The sequence below is a fragment of the Molossus molossus genome, unplaced genomic scaffold, assembly GCF_014108415.1.
Source record: "Molossus molossus isolate mMolMol1 unplaced genomic scaffold, mMolMol1.p scaffold_m16_p_10, whole genome shotgun sequence".
NCBI classification, from domain to species: Eukaryota; Metazoa; Chordata; class Mammalia; order Chiroptera; family Molossidae; genus Molossus; species Molossus molossus.
This window is the reverse complement of record NW_023425345.1, coordinates 26404199-26425567: the sequence shown is the minus strand read 5'-3', so window position 1 is coordinate 26425567 and position 21369 is coordinate 26404199. Positions and strand designations below refer to the sequence as shown.

The 21369-nt window shown below is 40.0% G+C and overlaps 1 protein-coding gene across 1 annotated transcript in view; it reads left to right on the top strand.

The window, feature by feature from the left end:
• The window catches only part of GRIN2B (glutamate ionotropic receptor NMDA type subunit 2B), a 410201-nt gene that overhangs the window by 102214 nt on the left and 286618 nt on the right, over window positions 1-21369 (top strand). The window contains exon 2 of the mRNA XM_036251618.1: window positions 15567-15995. Coding sequence (XP_036107511.1) covers window positions 15585-15995 — 411 coding nt within the window. The 5' untranslated portion in view covers window positions 15567-15584. The remainder of the gene's footprint in view (window positions 1-15566; window positions 15996-21369) is intronic.

Sequence of the window (21369 nt, the reverse complement as noted above, 5' to 3'; positions counted from 1 at the left end):
ATTAAATTCTGGGCAGAAATGAAGCCCTCTGAAGAGACAGGATGAGGAAAGAAAAAGTGGTCTAGAGAAAGAGAGAGCAGACGAAGAGGCCCCCAGAGGCCCCCAGAGGCCACCAGGGTCAAGAAGACCGAGGGAATGCAGAGAGGTTAGGCACCGAGGGAGAGAGTGAAATGGGGAAGAACACAGATCAATCTTGTGAAGCACAGCCAGGGAAGATTAGAGCAGCAGAAAAAGTGAGGCAGCTGGAGCTACTCCTGAACATATTGTTAGTGACTTGTGTCAGGGTAGCTTTTAGTGAGATGGCATGGATGAAAGTGTGAAGTCACTCCAAAAGAATTCTAGAGGAGGAAATTTTAAGGAAAAGAGAAGACAGATTTAAGAAGCAAGGTGAGGAATGGAATGAAGAGGATGGAGTAGGACAGGCAAACTGAATGAAAATGAGATATTTTCTCTCTCTCTTTAACACACACACACACCCATACTCACAGAAAACCTTACACCTATTCATCAGCCAAAGTGAGGCAAGAAAGAATTGAAAACCGGAAAAAGGCTGCCTAAGGATAAAGAGTTAAATGAGGCTTTGGGATAACCTTTGCTCTTTTAAATACGTATTTTCATTGAATTTATTGGGGTGACATTGGTTAATTAAATTATATAGGTTTCAAGTGTATAATTCTATAATACATCATCTGTATATTTTATTGTGCCTTCACCACCCAAAGTCTAGTCTCCAGTACAGAGAACAGACTGACAGTTGTCAGAGGGACATCCTTTGCATAAGCAAGTGAAGGTAATAAACAGGAGTAGACGAGGGAGTAGACTTAGGATGGCGATGAGAGGAGAGGGGGCGTCTCTTTGAGGCGCAGTCCAGGCTCGGTGTATGTAGCTTCATGTTACCACAGGGAAATATTCATGTTGAGAAGGGAACTGTTTCCATGAACACTGTTTCATAGGCACTTCTGTTTCTTAATCATTATAAAATTGGGGTCTTAACTTCTCAACGGTGACAGCTATTATCAGGAGGCAGGGAAGGAATTTTCCCGCTGTAATCAGCTAGCCTAGTTGATTTCCCAAACAGCTTTTGAAGGCGGCTGCAGTGTCATTTACCTTGGAAGTTGAAAATACACTGGATTTAGTGATCAGTTCCTTCTCCTGGTCTTCCATCGCTTCTTGTCACCTCTCTAGCTGTCTGGGTGCCTTACCTGAGCACCCGAATTCCTCTGTATATCTTTTCAGCCTTATCTCACAACGGCTCTTTCCTTGAACTCTGACTTCGGGCCAGGTTTTGCTGTTAACCGGTTTTGATAAGCTTGGTGCCTCTCTGCTTTCCCACCTTCGTGCTGCCGCTTCCGTGCCTTCGCTCAAAGCAGTGTCTTTACCTTAGATGCCCTCAGAGCTTTTTAGCCCAGAGATGAACTGATTTTTGAAGAGTTCAAAATTGTTCTCACTTTCAGGCTCAGAGCAGTTTCTCTATGAACATCTCCATACTCCAGTCGCACCTTCTGCCATCCGAAGGTCCAGTGTTGGGGTGTGCATGTCCTGTCTCCACGCTGGAGTGGACACTCCTGTGGACAGACGCCAAGTCCTTACTCCCTGGAACTCGTGGTTGTGATGCGCACGATGGGCCCTCAATAAGGATTTGGACTCTGGAGAGGAAAGGGATAGAAGCTGGCGGGAGGTTGTAACTCATATTTTTGCTTTCAGAACCTATTTTTTTTTCCAGGTTTATTAAGATATAATTGACTTACAGCACTGTATAAGTTTAAGGTGTACAACATAATGACTTGACTTATATTGCAAAATGGTCACCATTTAAGTTTAGTTACATCAAAATCTAATTTAGAATAGGAGAGGTACAGATACCCTGAGTGTGCTCCCTGTGGCTAGAAATGCAGGTCTCTGCCCATGCACACTGGCATGACCTGTGGCTGGTTTGAGTCAGGGAGGAGTTTCATCTGCCTCCGCAGGGCATGGAAAAGGGGGTGCAGGCTGTGCCACTTGTCCCCGCCCTGCCCCTTTTCTGGTAATGTGATCATGGCAGGGTAGGCCTGATGTACATGCTCTTCTAACAGTGTAAAGGTACTGGATTCAGAGAGAGCAGCTACTTGGTTTTTAAAAGCAATATAAAATCTGAAGGATGGTCAGACTGCAACACTGTATTGTTACAGCAAATGTTTTTTTATTCTTTTTCGCTGTTTAGTTTTTTTCACATATTAAGAAAAAATTCAAAGTTAATTGTCATGTTACTTCCTAGAAATATCACCTTTATGTTTTCTTGTGCTGCTGGACTTCTTTGTTTATGCGTTGGCTTATAATTTGACGGTGAACATTGCTCCTAGAACTTTGTTTTTTTCTGAAGCGGACCATATCGAAGAGAAGAAAGAAAGGAAACAACGGCCTCATTGCCAGTTTGTTTCTTTAGCTGTGTAAAGTCCCATTTAATGAACGCATTTTCCTTCATGAACATGCTCTGCCTTTCTCTGGGTTGTGCTTTGTAGTCATTCTGATAATTGCTTGGTGTATTTTTCTGATTCCCAATTCTTTTACATTCCCCACTCTCAAAATGCTGGCTTCCCAAGGCTTTTCTCTTTAAACATTCTGCAAATGCTTATTCATTCTTTGTAGAGGGCCAGGCACCTGGAGAACATTCCTGCTTATAATTCTGCTAACCAGTATCTGAGGATAAGCAGGAAACATTACCAGGAGAGGCCATACCTTATCCAGTGGCGGATGGTGGTAGAATTCAGGCCCTGCGTTTGCCATTTAGAACCTGAGAGGCTCCTAGGCATTACTGTGGAATGCAGGAGGAATCGGTATCATTTGTGGTCACTGCAGGAAACAGATGGCACCCTCAATTTGTTTAATTTGAAGAGGGTTTGGGAAAAAGACTACGAGGTTGTGGGCAATGCACAGAAACCACAAGAAAGAGGTACAGTGTCCTGGAGCTAGAAGCAATTTGGAGCCACCAGCACCTGTAGTAACAGAAGAGTAAAGTGGGAGCAATTTTTGGAATCTGTAGGGGGAGCTGTATGGCTAGAGCTACATGGAGCTGTGTTTCATGGAAGCCATGACCTTTAGTCAAATGATACACCCAACCCATAGTGAACCCACAGTGAGGAAGCATGGAGAGTAAGTACCCCGTCATAGCCTTCTTGTTCCCGCTGAGCTCCTGCTTGTGCTCTTCATTAGTCAAGCCCAGGTGGAGGCCAGAGGACCAGGAAGTCCAGTGATGTGCTCCAAACAGGTCTGCCTCCCAGGGTTCAGACTAGGGTAGAGAGGTGAGCTTGAGTGGGGAAGGGAAGACAGAAAGATTCACAGAAATTTAAAGTTGGAAGAGACTTTGAGAACAACCAGTTCATGTCTCTTATTTCACAGCAAAGAAATTGAGCCACAGAGGTTGAGTAATTCTAAGTCCTGTGGCTTGTCAGTGGCAGAATTGTAATAAGGCCAGGGGGTTGCTGGTTTTCAGCTCCGTTCCTTGTACTACAGCATTCTTCTTACACAGTAATTTGAGAGGAAGAGTGAGAGAGGAGGAAGGGCAAGTGAAATTAGAGAGGTTATGTTTCAGCTTATGGTTAATTCTCTGAGTAGGTGCTCAGTTCCACATTTCATATTAGAAGGGTTTGAGCGAGTTCAGAATTCAGGTGGGATTGTTGTGTGATTAACAGATATGTATATTGATGGCAATAATATAGATGGCATTTTATATTAAGGAATGTATGACTGCATCTAGAGTTGGCCTGATAACCAGGCAGCTCAAATGGTGTGGCTTTTGTTCCCTATTGATTCTGGCCTTGCTGCCACGCTCTCTGTGAGGTCTTTTATGTCCTCAGAATCTTGCTTTAGACCTAGACTCTGAGTGAAGGCTGAATCGTGTTTATGCTTCTGTGGCAGAACCGTCTTAGAACTCAGAGACCAAGGGAAAGAGGGCTAATTTGTACACATAAACATATATCTCTCGTATAGGCATTGATTTACACACATATGTTACATGTGCAAATAAATACTCAGATGCACAGGCAATTATCAGCTAACAGCATTGACCTAGGAATGATCCATACATAATATCAAGAAGTTGGAAATGGTATTGGTATTTTTCTTTATGTTATAACCTATGGGAGTGAAGGACCTAAAACAATGTCTTCATTCATGTGTCAACAGAGATGGAGAAAGACCTCATTGTTGGTACTCTTAGGTACTTATTCATTAGTTCATTCATTAATGCCATCAATAAATGTTCATTGAGTATCTTCCATATGCCAGACACTCTAAGTACTGGAGATAGATAAGGAAAACTGATGTAATCCTTGCCCTTCATCAGAGTGTCCAAGTAAAGCTATCTTATTAGCCAAAATAGTGAGGATGGGTTCTCCTTTCTTATATTCCATGCAGGGAGAATCACTATTGGTGAGTGAAGATATGGATGCCAAAGATGATAAATGACTATTGTGATGTAGTTGAAGTTGTCATATTACTTGGTACAAAACTTGTGGCTATTTGGTGGCAGGTGGGGAGGTGGGGGAGTAAGTAGGTGCTAGCTGGCTTTAGGATCTAAAATCTATTTTAATAATTGTTTATATTGAATATCAGGTTGTTACATATAGACTAACTTTTTGAAACAACCTATTTCTAAGGTCAGTAGAATTGTACTGAAGTCGGAGAGGGAAGTGGGAGGGAAGGAGCCTGACTCCTTTAAGTAATTCAAGGCAAGAGAAGCCCCGAATCTACCTCTGAACAAAGTATTTTCACATTCAATGAAAAAAATATCAGGCACCTGCTATTTGCTAGATGCTTTCAAGTAAATTGCTCAATTCTGTGAGGTGAGGATAATGAGCCTCATTTTATCATGAAGAAAATGAGGTCCTGATAATTTAAGTTTCTGCCTCCCTTCCTCTCCAGGGAAGTAAGTGTTAAAGCCAAGTTTGTAGTCTAGATCTCAGCTTGCCTTCTTCACTGTATCATGATGCCCTTCTAATTAATGTTTTATCGTTTTTGCAGTTTCAGTCTATTGTTTTCATTACATTTCGTGCTCATTGCTGACACTTAGTGTGTTACTGTCCTGATCTTCCAGACAGGATCAGGTGGCCTCCTGTGAAGCACTGGGCATGCTCTGTTTCAGCCCATCACATTGTACTGATTTCTTGTCTTTCTGCCTTGACCACGAGGCTAAAGGCTGCTTGCACATCGGATCCCATTCAGGTTGGATCTCATCTCCTATCACATTCTCTGGCACATAGAAAACATTCAGTAAACACTTATCAAATGAGTCAGTCTTCACAGTAATCCTGTGAAAGCAGTTATTATCTCACGTTTTCAGATGAGGGGCCTGAGGGTCAGAGAAGTAAAGAAACTGATTCAAGATCGCACAGCAAGTTAAGAGTAAATGTAAAACCTGGGTCCTCAACTCCACAGCTTTTCTCTCTCCACCAAACATTGCACAATTATTATTGCTGGGTCTGCAGAAGAGGTTTTGTGGAGGGTTGCAGTGACTTGGAATATACTTCCAAGTATATTCCAGTAGAGCAGATCACCTGGGGGGACATAGAAATGGCCTTTTTCAACACCCCCATTTTAAATCTATTTTGGCACAGGCCGTTTAGCCACAGATCAGAACACTAGTGTTTTTCGGGTAGGTCTGATGGTCCCTGTCCTGTCTGGCTTACCGTTGCCCACCCAGTGTCTTCTCCTTTCCAGTTGAGATCTTGCTGCTATTCTGCTCCTGTGCTTCTCTTTTTATCACCCCCCCCCCCACCATTTTCACTGCTCATCCCTCCCTTAATCGTCAGTGACAAGCCAATAATTTCTGTTAATACTTGAAAATGCTATTTTGCTCTTAAACCAATACATGCAATTGCCCTAATCTGCTACCAAATGGTAATAATCAGAATCTGGTTTCAAAAGCTTTGGATTTCAGCAGGGCAGACCACAATGTCCTTTGAGGCATATAAATTAATTATAATTAAGAACCGTGTGCAGATGTTAGAAGGGAAACTTTAAACAATTTTGGTGTCTGCTCTTGCAGAATATTAAAGAAAACATGAGTGGCTGTTGCTGGTGAGAATACAGATAATCATCTACGTTTGTATTACACGTTTCTGTTAACATTTACACATTTGAAGTGATTCACAATCCTTCACTGGTTATCTGTACAACCCTTGTGTCAGGAACTCGGGTGACGGTGGAAGTGCTCCTTCCGCACTGTGAAGACATCAGGAAAGAACGGCTCAGGGGTAAAGTCTCCATTTAGCCAATGGAAGTTTGTAGAATGAGGAAGGAGTTTAGGTCTGCTTGGACCCAGTACGAACAAGAAGGCTCTTATTTCAGCAGAAGAATTTCTCTGCCAAGGAATTAAATGAGCAAGTGGCCTTTGCAAGGACGAGACCAGCTTCATATAGGCATCTAAGGGACTGTGTTCTTTGGAAGGACATCCCTACCTGCACTGTGCAGGAGGACTTTGATGGTAAAGGGTTTGGATCATTTTTACCTTGCCCCTCTCTCCCATCTATCCTGCTCTTCTCTGATCAAACGTGTTCCCATAAGTGCCTTAACTAAGGCTCTGTTTTCTTTGATTTTCTCTTTACATTATTTGTTGCGGCTATGATATGTTGAGATGCATTCGGGGTTAGCGCTGCACAGGAGTGCGTTTAGGTAAGTAAATGTCCCAACAGGAACAAGGAGCACTTTTTATTACCATGTCAGTCACAGCATTAAAAATGGATTCAGCGTCTTTGTAAGATATCCAGGTAGACGTTTCTTTCTTTACTGGTTTTATAGGTACATAGTCTCACTACCTGCCTCCACTCCCCAGACTACCAGGATTTCTTTCTTCCTTTCTGAAGAAAGAGCAGGGGCAAGGAAGCTCAGAGCTCTAAAAGAGTAATGGATGATGGTAATGGTGTGAATAACACTATTAGGAGGAGAATAACAATGCAGAGGGGAGTTTTAGGTTCTAAATCAATGAAAATCAAAGGTTGGTACCTTTTATATGTTACTTTTATAGATTTAGATGATATTTAGCAGACCCTCAATGCATTTGGAGGATTGAAATTGGGTTTCCAAAAAACCTGCATGTATAGATGGCATTGTATTTTATTTGCTAGAAATAGATATTGGTCTTGTACATCAGGATGACATTAGATAGTAGATGTTTGACATCTATGATACTCACACTCCTGCTTCAGGTGGTTGGTGAACACATATGTTGCCTAAGCTAAGTATTGTGACTCAAAAGCACCTCTTTGGTTCAACATTTGCTCTATGCCTGTAAATTTTATTTATTTATATTTAAAAAATATTTTAATTGATTTTTAGAGATAAAGGAAGGGAGAGGGGAGAGAGAGAGAGAGAGAGAGACATCAAAGTGAGAATGAAACATTGATCAGCTGCCTCCTTGTACCTCTACATTTTAATTTAGGAAGTATAACTTAAAACCCAAAATTGATATGGAATTGAAATTTAATAAAATATGTTAATTAAAATGTATTTTGGATCTGTTATGCAGAGTTGAGTTCATACTTCTTAGTTCATGGCATACTTTCATTATTGGTTCATGTAAGGACATCTTGTTTATTTATTTAGTTCTTTGTGTACCTTAATTCTTCTTTATGCATTTTAGAATAAGTTAACATTCTTTTAAAAATCCTATTTTTATTTTGATAGCAATTTTCTTGAAGTTTCAGGTGAATTCAGGGGAAAATAGAACTCTAAAATACTATGTTATCATAACTGTGAATGTAGTATATCATTATATTGTTTAGGTCTTCTTTTATAGCCTTTAATAGAGTTCCACATTTTCTGTTAGAACTCTTTTGCATTCTTTTTTGTGTGTTTGTTAATTCTTACATGAGAATATTCTTCCATTGATTTTTAGATAGAGTGGAAGGGAGGGAGAGAAGGAGAGAGAGAGAGAGAGAAACATCAATGTGAGAGAGACACATCAATTGGTTACCTCCCACACGACCCTACAAACTGGCCAGGGCATTCTTTAATTGCTAAATAATTGATAATTGCTTTTGCTATTATGACAATATCTTTTTAGTTGGTTAAAAGAGAGTTATTGATGTTTTCTAAGAGTACCATTTATCTAGCAATCTTGCTTCACTCATATTAATACTAATAGTTATTATTTATTTATTTATTTATTTATTTATTTACTTATTTTGTTAATCCTCACCCCAGGATATTTTTCGATTGATTTTTAGATTGGGAAGGCAGGTAGGTGGCAGATCAGGGAGGGAGGGAGGAAGGGAGGGGGTGAGAGAGAGAGAGAGAGAGAGAAGAATACTGCACACTGATATGAGAGAGACACATTGATTGACTGGAATTGGACCTGCGATCCTTAGGTCTCTGGGCCAACACTCTAACTGCTGAGCAAAACTGAGTAGGACAATACTAATAGTTTTTAAATACTGTTGGATTTTCTATATAGATGATCATATTATCTTCATATAATGCTAGTTGTTTTTTCTTTCCTTCCCATTCTTAAAACTTTTATTTTCTTGACTTATTTTATTTACCAGAACTTAAAATAGCAGTGACAGCACTAACCTTGCATTTTTCTTAATGTCAAAAAGAATGTGATTAAGAGTTTTTGGTATATACTCTTAACCAGGTAAAAATTGATGATCTCTTTTATCTCCTATTATTGAGTTAAAAAACAAACAAACATATCTTAACACTTATATCATGAATAGATATTTCCCTTAATTAAATGTGTTTCTTTCATTTTTTGAGATATTTGTATAAATATTCTTTAGTCCATTAATGTGGTGAATTATTTTGATGTATATTCTAAATTAAGCCATCCTTGCATTCCTGGTGTAAGTCATACTTGATTGTGTTATTTTTAAAAGACACTGTTTATTTTGGTTAGCCAATATTTTATTTAGGTTTTTTTCTTTTTATGTTCATAAGTGAAAGGGACCTATGATAGTCTTTTCTTGTCCTACAGTTATCTGGATTTTGTTCAACTTGGATGAGCAGGACTCATTTCTTCCTTAAAGTTTGGTAGACTTCCTCTATAAAACCATGTGGAGCTGTTTTGCTTCCTTTTATTTTGACAGAAGTGGGTTGGTGGAGTGGGGAGTAGGAGTGGGAGGTGGTTATTGGTGGATTAGGATTGGGGACCTTTGGTAACCATTTTATTTTCTTTAATGGTTAATGTTATATTAAACTTTCCTTTTGAACCCCCTTTTCGCTACTTTTATTATATATTTATGCATTTTCTATAATATTGTTTTATTATTTTAAAATTTCCATTGTATATGTTGCTATTTTTCCTTTTTCATTATGAGTTTATTTTCTGTTTTCTCTGTTTAACCTTGAGTAGTCTTGTCAGAACTTGATTGTCATCTTTTAAAGGATCAGCTTTTTTCTTCTTTGCCTCCCATGTCATTAATTTCTGCCTTTATCTTTATTACTTAATTCCTGCTTAGGGTTGAGTCTGTTTATTGTTCAGTAAGTGAAAACTTAGTTACAATGAACTATTTTTTATTTAAAAATTTCCTTATTGGTGAATTTAAAGGCATAGGTTTCTCTTGAAACTGTTTTAATTATATATTAGGAATTTCCATATTTAATATTTTTATTGTCATTCTGTTCAAATGATATTTTAGTCTATCCTATGATTTCCTCCTTAACCTTTGTGTTGTTTAATAGTATCTTTTAAGAAAATTTTGGATATAGCATATTTTTAGCTACCTTAAAGATTTATTTGTAATTTAATCACATTATATAAAAACAACAATTGTTTTATATTGATTCTTTGGAATTTATGGAGGCATTTTTTTGTAGATATAATATATTTTATTTTATTTTTTAATCCTCACCCAAGGACATTTTTGCATTTATCTTCAGATAGAGAGGGAGAGAGAGAGGGAGGAAGAGAGAGAGAGAAACATCTACGTGAGAGAGACACGTTGACTGCCTGCCATTCATACAACCCCAACCGGGGCCGGGGACAAACTGCAACCGAGGTATGTGCCCTTAGCATGAACCAAACTGGGGTCTCTCTGGTCCACGGGCCGATGCTCTAACCACTATGCAAAACTGGCCAGGGCAATACAATATATTTTATATACTTAAAAGAATATGTAGTCTGAATTGCATATGAACTTCTAGATATCCAAACTAGTTCAAGCTTATTACTCATTATTTTTTTTATTGTTTATGTTTTTGTTTATATTTTGTCTATTGGATTTATTTGTTCCTCTCCAGGGTAATTTTAGTTATTGCTTTACACATGTTATGCCTATATTTTTAGGTTCATAAGTGTTCATGATTTTTGTATCTTCTTGGTACTAATATTTGACATCTCTCATTGTCACTTTTGATGTTTTCATTTTTGAATTTTATATTGTCTTAATATTAAAAATTTGATAGATGTTTCCATATTGCCCTCCAAAAAGGTTAGGCTCTTTCTACTTCATTTGACTTATACTGAATGAGACTCCTTGTTTTCCCATATTCTCTAAAGTGTATTCTAGCTTTCTGTCTTTCTTGGTAGCTTGGGAAACTGAATGTGTGCATAGTTCTGGCACCTTTAATCTTCATTTTACTCACTGCTTGTCATAATCTAACCACTCTCCTTAATTGGTTACTCCAAATAATGTCTTGACTGCATTACAGGATAGTACTTGGAAAATTTGACTTAATCGTCTATTTATTCACATTTTATTCTTTCTGTTGGGGTTGTCCCAAGACTCAGTTTGTTTTCTTGAGGACAGGTTTGGCCCAGTTCTCACTCAGATGTGTCTTCTCTTAGAGTTTACTGTGGGCAGCAAAGTGTAGACTGTTTCCTGCTGTTATTATGGTGCACCAATTGTAGTCATGAACAGAGGCTACTGTGGTTTTTTGCTTGCTGTAGATCTGGGGAGCACTCAGCTCAAGCTTCAAGGAAGCAGAGGGCCAGCAGGTGAACAGTTGACTCTCTAATGCTGCTGCCTGGTTCTTGGCTCTGTTTGTGTACCCTAGTGCCTGAATTCAGGGCCTGATTTGGGGGTTCTTGAGCTCCAGTCATTTCCATCATTGACCCTGACCTGAATGACTGTTGAATTCTGCTACACAACTGGTAAGTTATTAGAGGAGTTTGCTGCTACTCTGAGGCATCTTCTCTAGGGAGTTATAATTGTCAAGGAACTAATATCACTTATCTCCTGTGAGGTTCCTCTTAGCATTCCTCTCAGACTCTGTCTACCATTCTTTCACCCCCACCTCCCACATGCTGACTTTGTGCTTTTATAAATAGCTAGGATCCTTGAACAACTTCTATAGAAGCTTAAAGGGAACATTCTTTTCTTCAAAGCACTTCCATATTGCTGTTTGATCCTCACAAAAACTCTTTCAGGCATGTAGGTTAGTACATTATCCTGATTTTACCAATGAGGATGTAGAAACAGTGACTAAGTGGTCTGCTCATCCTCAGTTAATGTGGAACTGGTATTAGAATGCAGTTTATTTTTGGTTTGTGAGTTCATTCATTTTTTCATTAATTTTTTTGTTCATTCATTCATTTACTCATACTGAGAGGCCTCAGAATGGAAAGAACAACGATTTTGGGACAGACAAACTTTGGTTTGAAACTTGATGACATACTTTAGCTTTGTGACCTTGGTCATATACTTAACCTCTCAGAGAATGTTTTATTATTTGTAATATAAGGAAAAATTATGACTTATAATGTTTCCATGTTATTTAACACTACATAGAAATTACCTAGCATAATAGTGTCTGCCATATGGTAGGTTATAGGTAAAATGTTACTGTAAATATATAATATAAAATAGGTTATTATTATAGGTTAAAAAATGGTCAAATATTGACAATTTTATAATGGTAGAAACGTAGTGGCTACCATTTATTAAGTCCTTCCCTATTGTATATGAGAACCTGCCAGACCTTGAAAATGCAAATAGAAATCAGACAAGGTCTTCTTTGTGTTTTTGTATCTTCTACCACACTGCGGTTGTGGAGGGTAGAGCCTATGTTAGTTGCATCCCGACACTAATAACAGTGGCTGCTAGGTAGTAGTTGCTCAATAAATGCTTTTTGAACTGAAAAGGTTCCTGCCCACCAGGAGATTATCAACTAGATAAGATAGGAACATACATAATCATATAGTAAACTTTTAGATAGACATATAGGCTATGGTGATAGTAAAAATGAAACAATGCTCAGTTCTACTGGGGGAGGGTGAAGAGCAGTGGAAAGGAGGGGGCAAAGCTTCATAGAGTAGGTACATTAAGACTAACCAGCCCTGGCCAGTTTGGCTCAGTGGTTAGAGCGTCGACCTGCGGTCTGGAGAGACCCGGGTTCGGTTCCCGCTAAGGGCACGTACTCCGGTTGCAGTTTGTCCCCGGCCCTGGTTGGTTGTGCGGGTGGCAGCCACTTGATGTGTCCCTTCACGTCGATGTTTCTCTCTCTCTCTCCCTTCCTCTCTCTCATCCCACTCTATCTGTACAAAAAAAAAAAGACTAACCAAGGTCTGTCTGTGGAAGGGAGCAGAACCAATTTGCTTGTCTTGGACTATGTGCTTTCTCTTAACTAAGCCCCTTCTAATGTGTGAAATTGAGTTTGTATTAAAAGAAGCTTCTTTGTTTGTCTCATAGTCCCTGTTACTGGTATCTCCCATAATGTATTGCTTTGTAAAGGGCTTTGCTCTGTTCTGAGTATAAAAGAGATGCTCAGGAAAACTAGATTCTATTCTGTGACTGTCACAACTAGCCATTACATAACAACGTGTAATATATTGTGTGAGAAGAAATAGAGGAACACAGAAGATATTTTAAAGAGAGCCAATAAAAGACCAAATTGGGAGAGTGTAGAGTGCATTAAAGTTAATAAACTGTCATGGCAGAGTGGATCACTTTTCAATGTGAAGAAATCTGATTTAGTGACTGGTAACTAAATGATTACAATCTTATTGGAATGAAGTTAGCTGCTAGTCTTGCCAAATTCTAAATCTTTTGGTTCTCCTTGAGAACCAGTCCTTGAAATTGAACAGATTATGATTATTATTTTGCCAACAGCTCTTTGAGATGCTAAACCCATTGGCCTTACTCTGAATATTTAGTGATGCTCAACTCTATATAGTGCTGCTCTGCTTTAAGCTCAAGGAGGAGGGATTCAGGTCCTGGCTCTCCTGCTCGACTGGGAACAGTTCATCAGTGTGGACTTCCTGTAGTCATTTTCTGTTTCACAGAGACACATAGACCAGAAAACTGTCAGGAGTAAACTTTGCTCAGGTGTGAACCACTGAGCTACTCATCTTATTCGCAAGAGATAGATAAGGTGATCGATACAGGTCTCCTTCTTGGCAGTGTGGAAGGATGACCACAACAGCAAGAGTTCCAAAGTGTTTTCTGCCAAGAACTGGATTCGATTTTGTGCTTCTTCAGCCACAAAATGTCCCCAGCATCTTACTCCCAAATCATTAATGCCCTTTGCAGTCAGTCGGCAGCCTGAACATTCTTCTCTCTCTTTATTCAACGCCATCATTATTGTTTTCTTTTGTTAGCTAAACTCTCAGTGTTTTTTTGTGTTTTTTTTTATCCTCACCCGAGGACATTTTTCCATTTTTTGTACAGATAGAGTGGGAGGGAGAGAGAGGAAGAGAGAGAGAGAAACATCGACGTGAAAGGGACACATCGAGTGGCTGCCACCCGCACGACCAACCAGGGCCAGGGACAAACTGCAACCGAAGTACGTGCCCTTAGCGGGAACCGAACCCAGGTCTCTCCGGACCGCAGGCCGATGCTCTAACCGCTGAGCCAAACCGGCTAGGGCAACTCTCAGTGTTTTTAGATCCCTAATATCTTGATTTTTTTTTCAAACAAGCGGGAGATATTAGGCAGCATTTTCATCCTTGATTATACTCTCTCTTTCTTTGGAGGAGAATGAGAATTGCTGATTCTGGTTTTGGGTGCAGTTTGTAGAATATTTCCTTGGAGTATAAAAATGCTAAGTTTATGTATTGGCATGCTGGTATTTATTGACCTTGGAACATTATGTAACTGTTTTAAGCTTCAGTTTCCCCATTTGAAAAATGGAGAAAAATGACTGATTTATAGGGTTTCATTGGGGACCAAAGAGACTCCATATGAGGAAATGCCTAACAGTGCACAGCACATAATAGAGGCACAATAAATTATTATTTAAAACAAATTAGAACAACCAAAGCAGGAACAGTTCTATTTAAATTAGAGGAACTCTTGGAAAACAGTGAGAAATACAAAGAAAAATTACCAAGCTCTATGTAGAACTGTGTCCTTAATCTGGTGCACAGTGTAAGCATTAGGGGCATATGTGGAAGTAAAAAGTAGGGGTTGTTGTGGGTAAGAGGTGGTGAATTGTATGGAAACATGAAGTCAGTCATTTTAGGGAAGTCACTACTATAGGATGCCATCGAAAAATTTTCAAAAGTGGTTCTAACATGCCCTGACCAGGTGGCTCAGTTGGTTGTAGCATCATCCCATACATAAAAGGTTGTGGATTTGATTCCCAGTCAGGGTACATACCCAGATTTGGTTCAATCCCCACTCATGGTGAGTACGGGAAGCTCTCTCTCTCTCTAAAAACAACAACACCCCCCCACCCCCACCCCCGTATGTCAGGCAAAGATTAAAAAAAAAAAAGTGTCTCTAATGTTATGGCAGTCATCAGAAGTGTTTGCTGAAATCACGATACTTTGATGCACACACAAGTCAAAAGAAAATGATTCCTTGTAACAATGGGTAATTTGAGAAGCAGTGTGAGGTGATGCAATGAACTGCAAATTGGCCTATAAGTCAGGAGATCTGGATTCATTTTTGTTTCACTTAAGTGGTTCACGGTTTTGGATATTTTAGCTTCTTTGAGTCTTAGCTTCAACATCTATAAAATGGGGATAACTACCTTTCTCATCCCCCCACCCTCCACTGGTTTATTGTAAGGATCAATTTATATATTTTTAAAGTACTGCCCATGTATTTTTTTTTTTAAATTTAATATTAAGAGCCAGATACTGAAAGGATTGCTAAAGAATTTTCAGGCTCTTGTCCTCTTTGAGGTGAACATGAAGTAAAGGCAGCAAGAATGTGGGGCTCTCTATATCTAGCTTAGCCAGACCTTGTTTTGTTGCTAGCCTCTGCTCAGCCCACTTTACTTCTTACTTTGCCTGGCCTATGCCATCTCCTTGGCCAAAAGCAGTTCAAGGTGGATTGTGATAGTAATGCCAAGGATCATGTAGCAACGGCAAGACCCCTCTTGGAGACTCCTGTGTTTGTGCCCTTGGCATTACTGCTTGGACCCTTGCATCCCCTTTGCCCCATTTGTCTCTGTCTGTCTGCTGCTAATGACTATAGCAATAGCATCTTTCATTTTCTTGCTCGAGGATTTCTGATACTTTTGAAAGGTTTTTATTTTTCTCTCACTCTGCTGAGCAAACACAAGAGATGATAAGAAATGAGGCTAAAAGATAGAAATTGGGTTTGATGATCAGCAAAGATCCTTGACTTGCAGTATCCAGCCTCTTCAAAGACGGGTTACATAGTGTGGGTTGTGATTTAACCACTCTGTCTTTGTGTTTTCAGGGAGTCGACGAGTTGAAGATGAAGCCCAGAGCAGAGTGCTGTTCTCCCAAGTTCTGGTTGGTGTTGGCTGTCCTGGCCGTGTCAGGCAGCAGAGCTCGTTCTCAGAAGAGCCCCCCAAGCATTGGCATTGCTGTCATCCTCGTGGGCACTTCAGACGAGGTGGCCATCAAGGATGCCCACGAGAAAGATGATTTCCATCATCTCTCCGTGGTGCCCCGTGTGGAGCTAGTAGCCATGAATGAGACCGACCCAAAGAGTATCATCACCCGTATCTGTGATCTCATGTCTGACCGGAAGATCCAGGGGGTGGTGTTTGCTGACGACACTGACCAGGAAGCCATCGCCCAGATCCTTGACTTCATTTCAGCCCAGACTCTCACCCCCATCCTGGGCATCCACGGGGGATCCTCTATGATAATGGCAGATAAGGTAAAAGCAGGCTGCAGTGAGAAGAGCCTGGTTGGTTTGAATTGAGAACTAAATTATCCATTTGTTTCAATGCAAAACTTAATTGTGAAAGATGGAAGGTAGTAGCCAGAATGCGGTGAGTGCATGGATAGACCAAGGATTAGTCTAATCTCTTGGAGATGAAAGGGAGGGAAAGATGCTGGTATCTAGAGGTTCATACAGTTTTGAACAGCTTTGTGTGTCCATCTGTTTGTAAAAATGGATTCACTGAAATGACTAAGAGGTACTAAAGCTTGTAGGAGTGTGATCCATTTTCTTCAAATACACGTGCGAATAGCTCCTTCAAAATTTTAAAATAAGGTGTGCTCTGTTCTTCCTTGGTAATACGCATTATTCACCCACACCAGTTTCAAGAATATGAAATGAAAACTACTTTGAGGCAGGTAATTCTTCTCCTTGAAGATACAAATACCACAGAGAAGTACTTCCTGCTAAGGTGCCCTCGCTCATCACATATCGATCTGTACATTTGAATAGATTTTAATCCATAGAACCTGTAGCAGCTGCATTTCCCCTGGCTTACGCTTGAAGGCAGTGGTCCTTCACCCTGGCTGCATGTTGGAATCACCTGAAGAGCCTTAGACACTACCTGTGCCTGGCTCCTGCCCCTGGAGATTCTGATTATTGGCCTAGTTTGCTGGGGTTCAGGAGGTGTAAAAGCTCCCCAGGTGATTCTAGTGTGCAATTAAGGCTGAGAAGGACTGTTTTCAGGCTTCAAATAAATCCTAGTCTCTCTTTCATTAATATTAGATTGTCACATGGCATTGTTACCTGACATGGATGCTTATTCTCTAACCATAGAAAGTGTTTTGTTTTCACATTTTTTACTTGTTCAGTCATTTTCCTTCCTTGATTGCTTATTGTTTAGGTACAGCACTTCTCACTACATATTGTCCTTCACAGTTCTTTAACTGAAATTGATTCATTTCACAAGCACAATATTTATTGTTTTTTTTTTTTTTTTTAAATCACTTTGGGTTTTTAAAATTGTTTCTACCTTTTTATCTCATCTCATACTTCTTAACATCACCTTCAAAACCGCCATTAATTTTTTATTAAAAGACATGCTGCAGGGTTCATGATGTTTGCAAATACCTCCAAAACCAGCACAGACACCACCAGTGTGCCCCTTGGCCAGTTGAGAACCAGCACAGTGCAGGGTTTAACAGAGTAAAATAACCTTGCATGACCACTACTGCCATCTGTCGGCAGCAGGCAGAGATGACCAGCCTCTGTTTGGGAGCTTCCTTTATTCAGTCCAGGAAGGGTCAAGTGGAAAGTACTAAGAGGAGAAATTTCAGTAGCATAGGAAAAAAACATTGAAAGGTAAAGATGTTAGAATCAAATGCTGGCACAAGAAGCCCATGTGAAGGGAAAAGAGACAACTTAAGTGGAATGGAAAATATAGACTGACAATAGCAAAACTTACTGAGTTTTTGCTTCAGGTAGATTTTTTTGTTAACATTGTCCTTAGCAAACTATATTTTAGCAGTGGTATTTTGAGGGCACAATACAGCACTGAAAAATGCCAGGGTGGATGAGCCACATTTTGGAAACATAAATAAGTACATATTTATTTTGAGAGCAAGACAGGGAAAAAATGATTTTTTTTCTTTTTTTTTTTAATCCTCACCCGAGGACATTTTTCTATTTTTTGCTCAGATAGAGTGAAAGGGAGAGAGGGGAAGAGAGAGAGAGAAAGAGAGAAACATCGACGCGAAAGGGACGCATCGAGTGGCTGCCACTCGCACGACCAACCAGGACTGGGGACAAACTGCAACCGAGGTACGTGCCCTTAGCGGGAACCGAACCCAGGTCTCTCCGAACCGCAGGCCAATGCTCTAACTGCTGAGCAAAACTGACCAGGGCTAATTTTTTTTTTTTCTTATACTGTATGGGCTATTTGCAACCTATGTTATTTTAGGTCCACCCCACCTTACCCTTAGCCCTAATATACATGGTTATTGGTTAAATTGGTTGGCTGCTTCTCTGTCATGTCTCTTACAAATGCGTAATAATAATATAATAATATGAACTAAGATGCAGATCATGTGGAGAGATTGGGCTCTGTTGTTCACTGATGTATCCTACGTGCTTGCGAGTATCTACCATATGCTGGACACGTAGTGCTTTGCATGCATTATTTTATTTAATACTCTTACAACTCACTGAGCTAAGTGCTATTATTTATCTTTATTTGACAGGTGGGGGAACTGAGGCTCAGAGAGGTTAAATAACATATCCAAAATGACATAGCTAGGAAGTAGCAGCCAGGACTGTAACATTGGTTGCTGGTTCCAAAGGCTATGTGCTCTGTCACCTCTCAAGAACACAGAGAGGCTGGTTAGGTTCTCGCATAACTTCCTATTCTTTACTTTCTCTTCTGTGGTGCATGTTATCTGACTAAATGTCATTCACCCCTTGATTCATAATGGCAATACTGGAATCTGAGTAGAGGAGAGCATGAATGAAAATGTGATTAGCACTTAGGGGTAGCACAGTTTCATCGAGAGCCCATTAGTTACAGCTACTAGGAGATTGAAGCCAGTGAGGTGGATTCTTCCAGGCGACTATAGTAAGACCCCCCTCTCATCTCTTTCCCCTAATCCCTCCCACAATTGCAACCAACCCAAATACCCCATCTTATCTTTTTTCCTCCATCATAAATAAGATGGAGCTAGACAATGAGTTTTAGGCAGTTTCCTAAGATAGCCTAAATAATATCTGACTTCTGATCTAAAGAGTTTCTAAAAGATAGGTAGGAAGAGGAAAAAGAAGTGAGAAGGAGGTCCTGATGACATGGAAGCCAGAAAGTTGAAGGCTCAGTCACAAGGGGCTAGATGCCTGAATGGTAACCGGTGGCCGCAGAAAAGGGGGCAGCAGGGACCACCGGACTGCGCGCAGCAGGGCCACGATGCCAGGGAGCTGTGCAGAGGAACTTCCACAGGCTTAAGGATTTGCATGAAGGCCAGTCAAAGATTCTCCGAGATTTCAGAGAAATAAGCTTTTGGGTCAAGTTTCAAAAATAAAACCCCTCAAATTCTAAGGTCAATTTTTAAAAATAGAAGTTTACTTTTAAGTACCATGACACATTTTATACACATAGAATAAGGCCTCAGCATTTGACAACTATGAATCAACTATGAGGCAAAAGGACAAAACCTTGGAAGTGGAACTGACGCAGAAACGCTAAGAAATGCAGCTACACTGTGTTTGCAGCATAGTCTTGAAAGTATAGTTGCCATCTGAATGGTGGTAAATCAGCCTTCTATTTGCTTACCCTTTCTAGGAAATAGGTAATTGCCTCTCCATTTTAACTTAGTTTTGTTTTTTGTTTTTTGTTTTTGTTTGTTTGTTTAGAATAGAATCCACTTATTAAGTGTCATTGTGGAAGATAATGTCCCTGATTCAAGGAATTGGTAATGGAAGAAAGACAGAATGAATTATTTTTTATTTTTTCTTTGTTGATATTTTTAGAGAGAGAGGAAGGGAGAGGGAGAGAGAGATAGAAACATCCATGAGAGAGAACATTGATCGGCTGCCTCCTGCATGCCCCACACTGGGAATTGGGCCCACAACCTGGGCATGTGCCCTGACCATGAATCAAACCGGTGACCTCTTGGTGCATGGGTTGACACGCAACCAGTAAGCCACACTGGCTGGGCATGACAGCATGATTTTAAAGATTTTTGACAAAAGTAGTGAGACACAGTTTCAGCATTTGATCAAATAGCATGTGTTCACTTTTTTTGTATATGTTGATTAATCAGTAGAAACATTAATAAGTGCTCTGCTTTCCCAATGAGAAAACACACCTTATATCATGGCCAATAGAAGCATGGGAACCAGCAAAGTAGAGCTCTTCAAAGCTCAGAATTTGGAGTCAGAATGGGTTTCAACCATCACTTCCTAGATATGGGGATTTGGACTACTCACCAACCACTTTAAACCCTTGTTTCCTTGCCTGTATAATGGGGATAATAATATGTTCATTATAGGGTTGTTGAAGAATAGATGAGAATACATAACAAATGCTTCACTGAGTATCCAGCATAGCATTCAGTAGGCTGAGCTGAAGGTTGTATGGAGCAGTTTGAGGAAAGGGAGCAGGTTTCATGATACAGGAAAAGAATGAGAATCACACAGCATCGCAGCCAACTGTAGAGACATTTCTGAACTGGAGATCAATTACCTGTCTCCTACAATGGCTGTGAAGTATAGGTGGGAGCCATGGTCTTGCCCTACCAGGGGACCTGAGGCTCATCAGTGATAAAGTCACACGATTACCAAAAAGGGCGTGTTCAGTTATAGAAAAGCTCTAATAAGGAAAGAACTTCCAGTGCTTGTAACAAAGAGACTGTTTACAGTAGTAACAGAGATAGTTTAAAAATGTATGAAGTGATTTTGGGCAGTTCCCCATCTGAGTATAAGGAATCTATTTTATATTTTTCTGATATAATTGCTTTTTTTCCTGAAATCCTGGACTTAGGATGTCCATCTGTATCCAAATAACAAACTAAAGCTAGTATTTCCATTTCTTTCCAGGAGGTTCCTTGCTGACTTACTGATGTTTTTCTTGGGTTTTCATATTTTCGCTCAGAGAGGTTAAGTCACAAACCTGGGATGAGCAAAGGGTCTGGGATTCCCATCCCAGAAGTGCCTGTTTTGAAGCCTGTGCTCTCTATTTACACAAGTTTGCCTCAAAAAGCATTTAACTAACAATTGTTAAGTCCTGAGTTGTAGACTCCAATCTCATGAGCTTTGGGAATTTGGGCAAACAAATCAGTTAAGCTGCTTGATACTCAATTTACAGTTTATGAGTAAATGAAATAAAATATGTAGAAAACAGTGGAAAAGCACTGTGCAAATATGTACTTCAGGTGAGAGAAATAAGGGCTGGTGACGGAAAGGCAGGCTTGTTGCCAGTTCTTTCGTTACCAGCATTAGGACCAATGAAAAGGCTTGGGCAGGAAGTAGGAAGAAAAACAGAAAGCAGAAGTTACAGGAGGGGCAGGCAAAAGGATGTGGAATCCCCTTTTTAGTGCTGCAAGATGGAAGAGAAAAGGTATGCTGAGTGAGTCGGGGCCTAGAAATAGAGGGCTCGATGAGAGTGAAGTGTAGTAGCTAAAATATGCATCGTGCTCCATACCTTGTTCCTTGTTAAAGTATATGTTAAACTCATCTTACTCTGGACCTATTGCTATGATTCTTTCTCACTTGCTTGGTTGAGACATAATGCTTTGAATAGCACTCTTGTCTCCCTGCCACACTTTGGAATCTAACTGGCCCCATCTTTTCCCCATATCTCTTTCCCCACCCATCACCCTACACACAC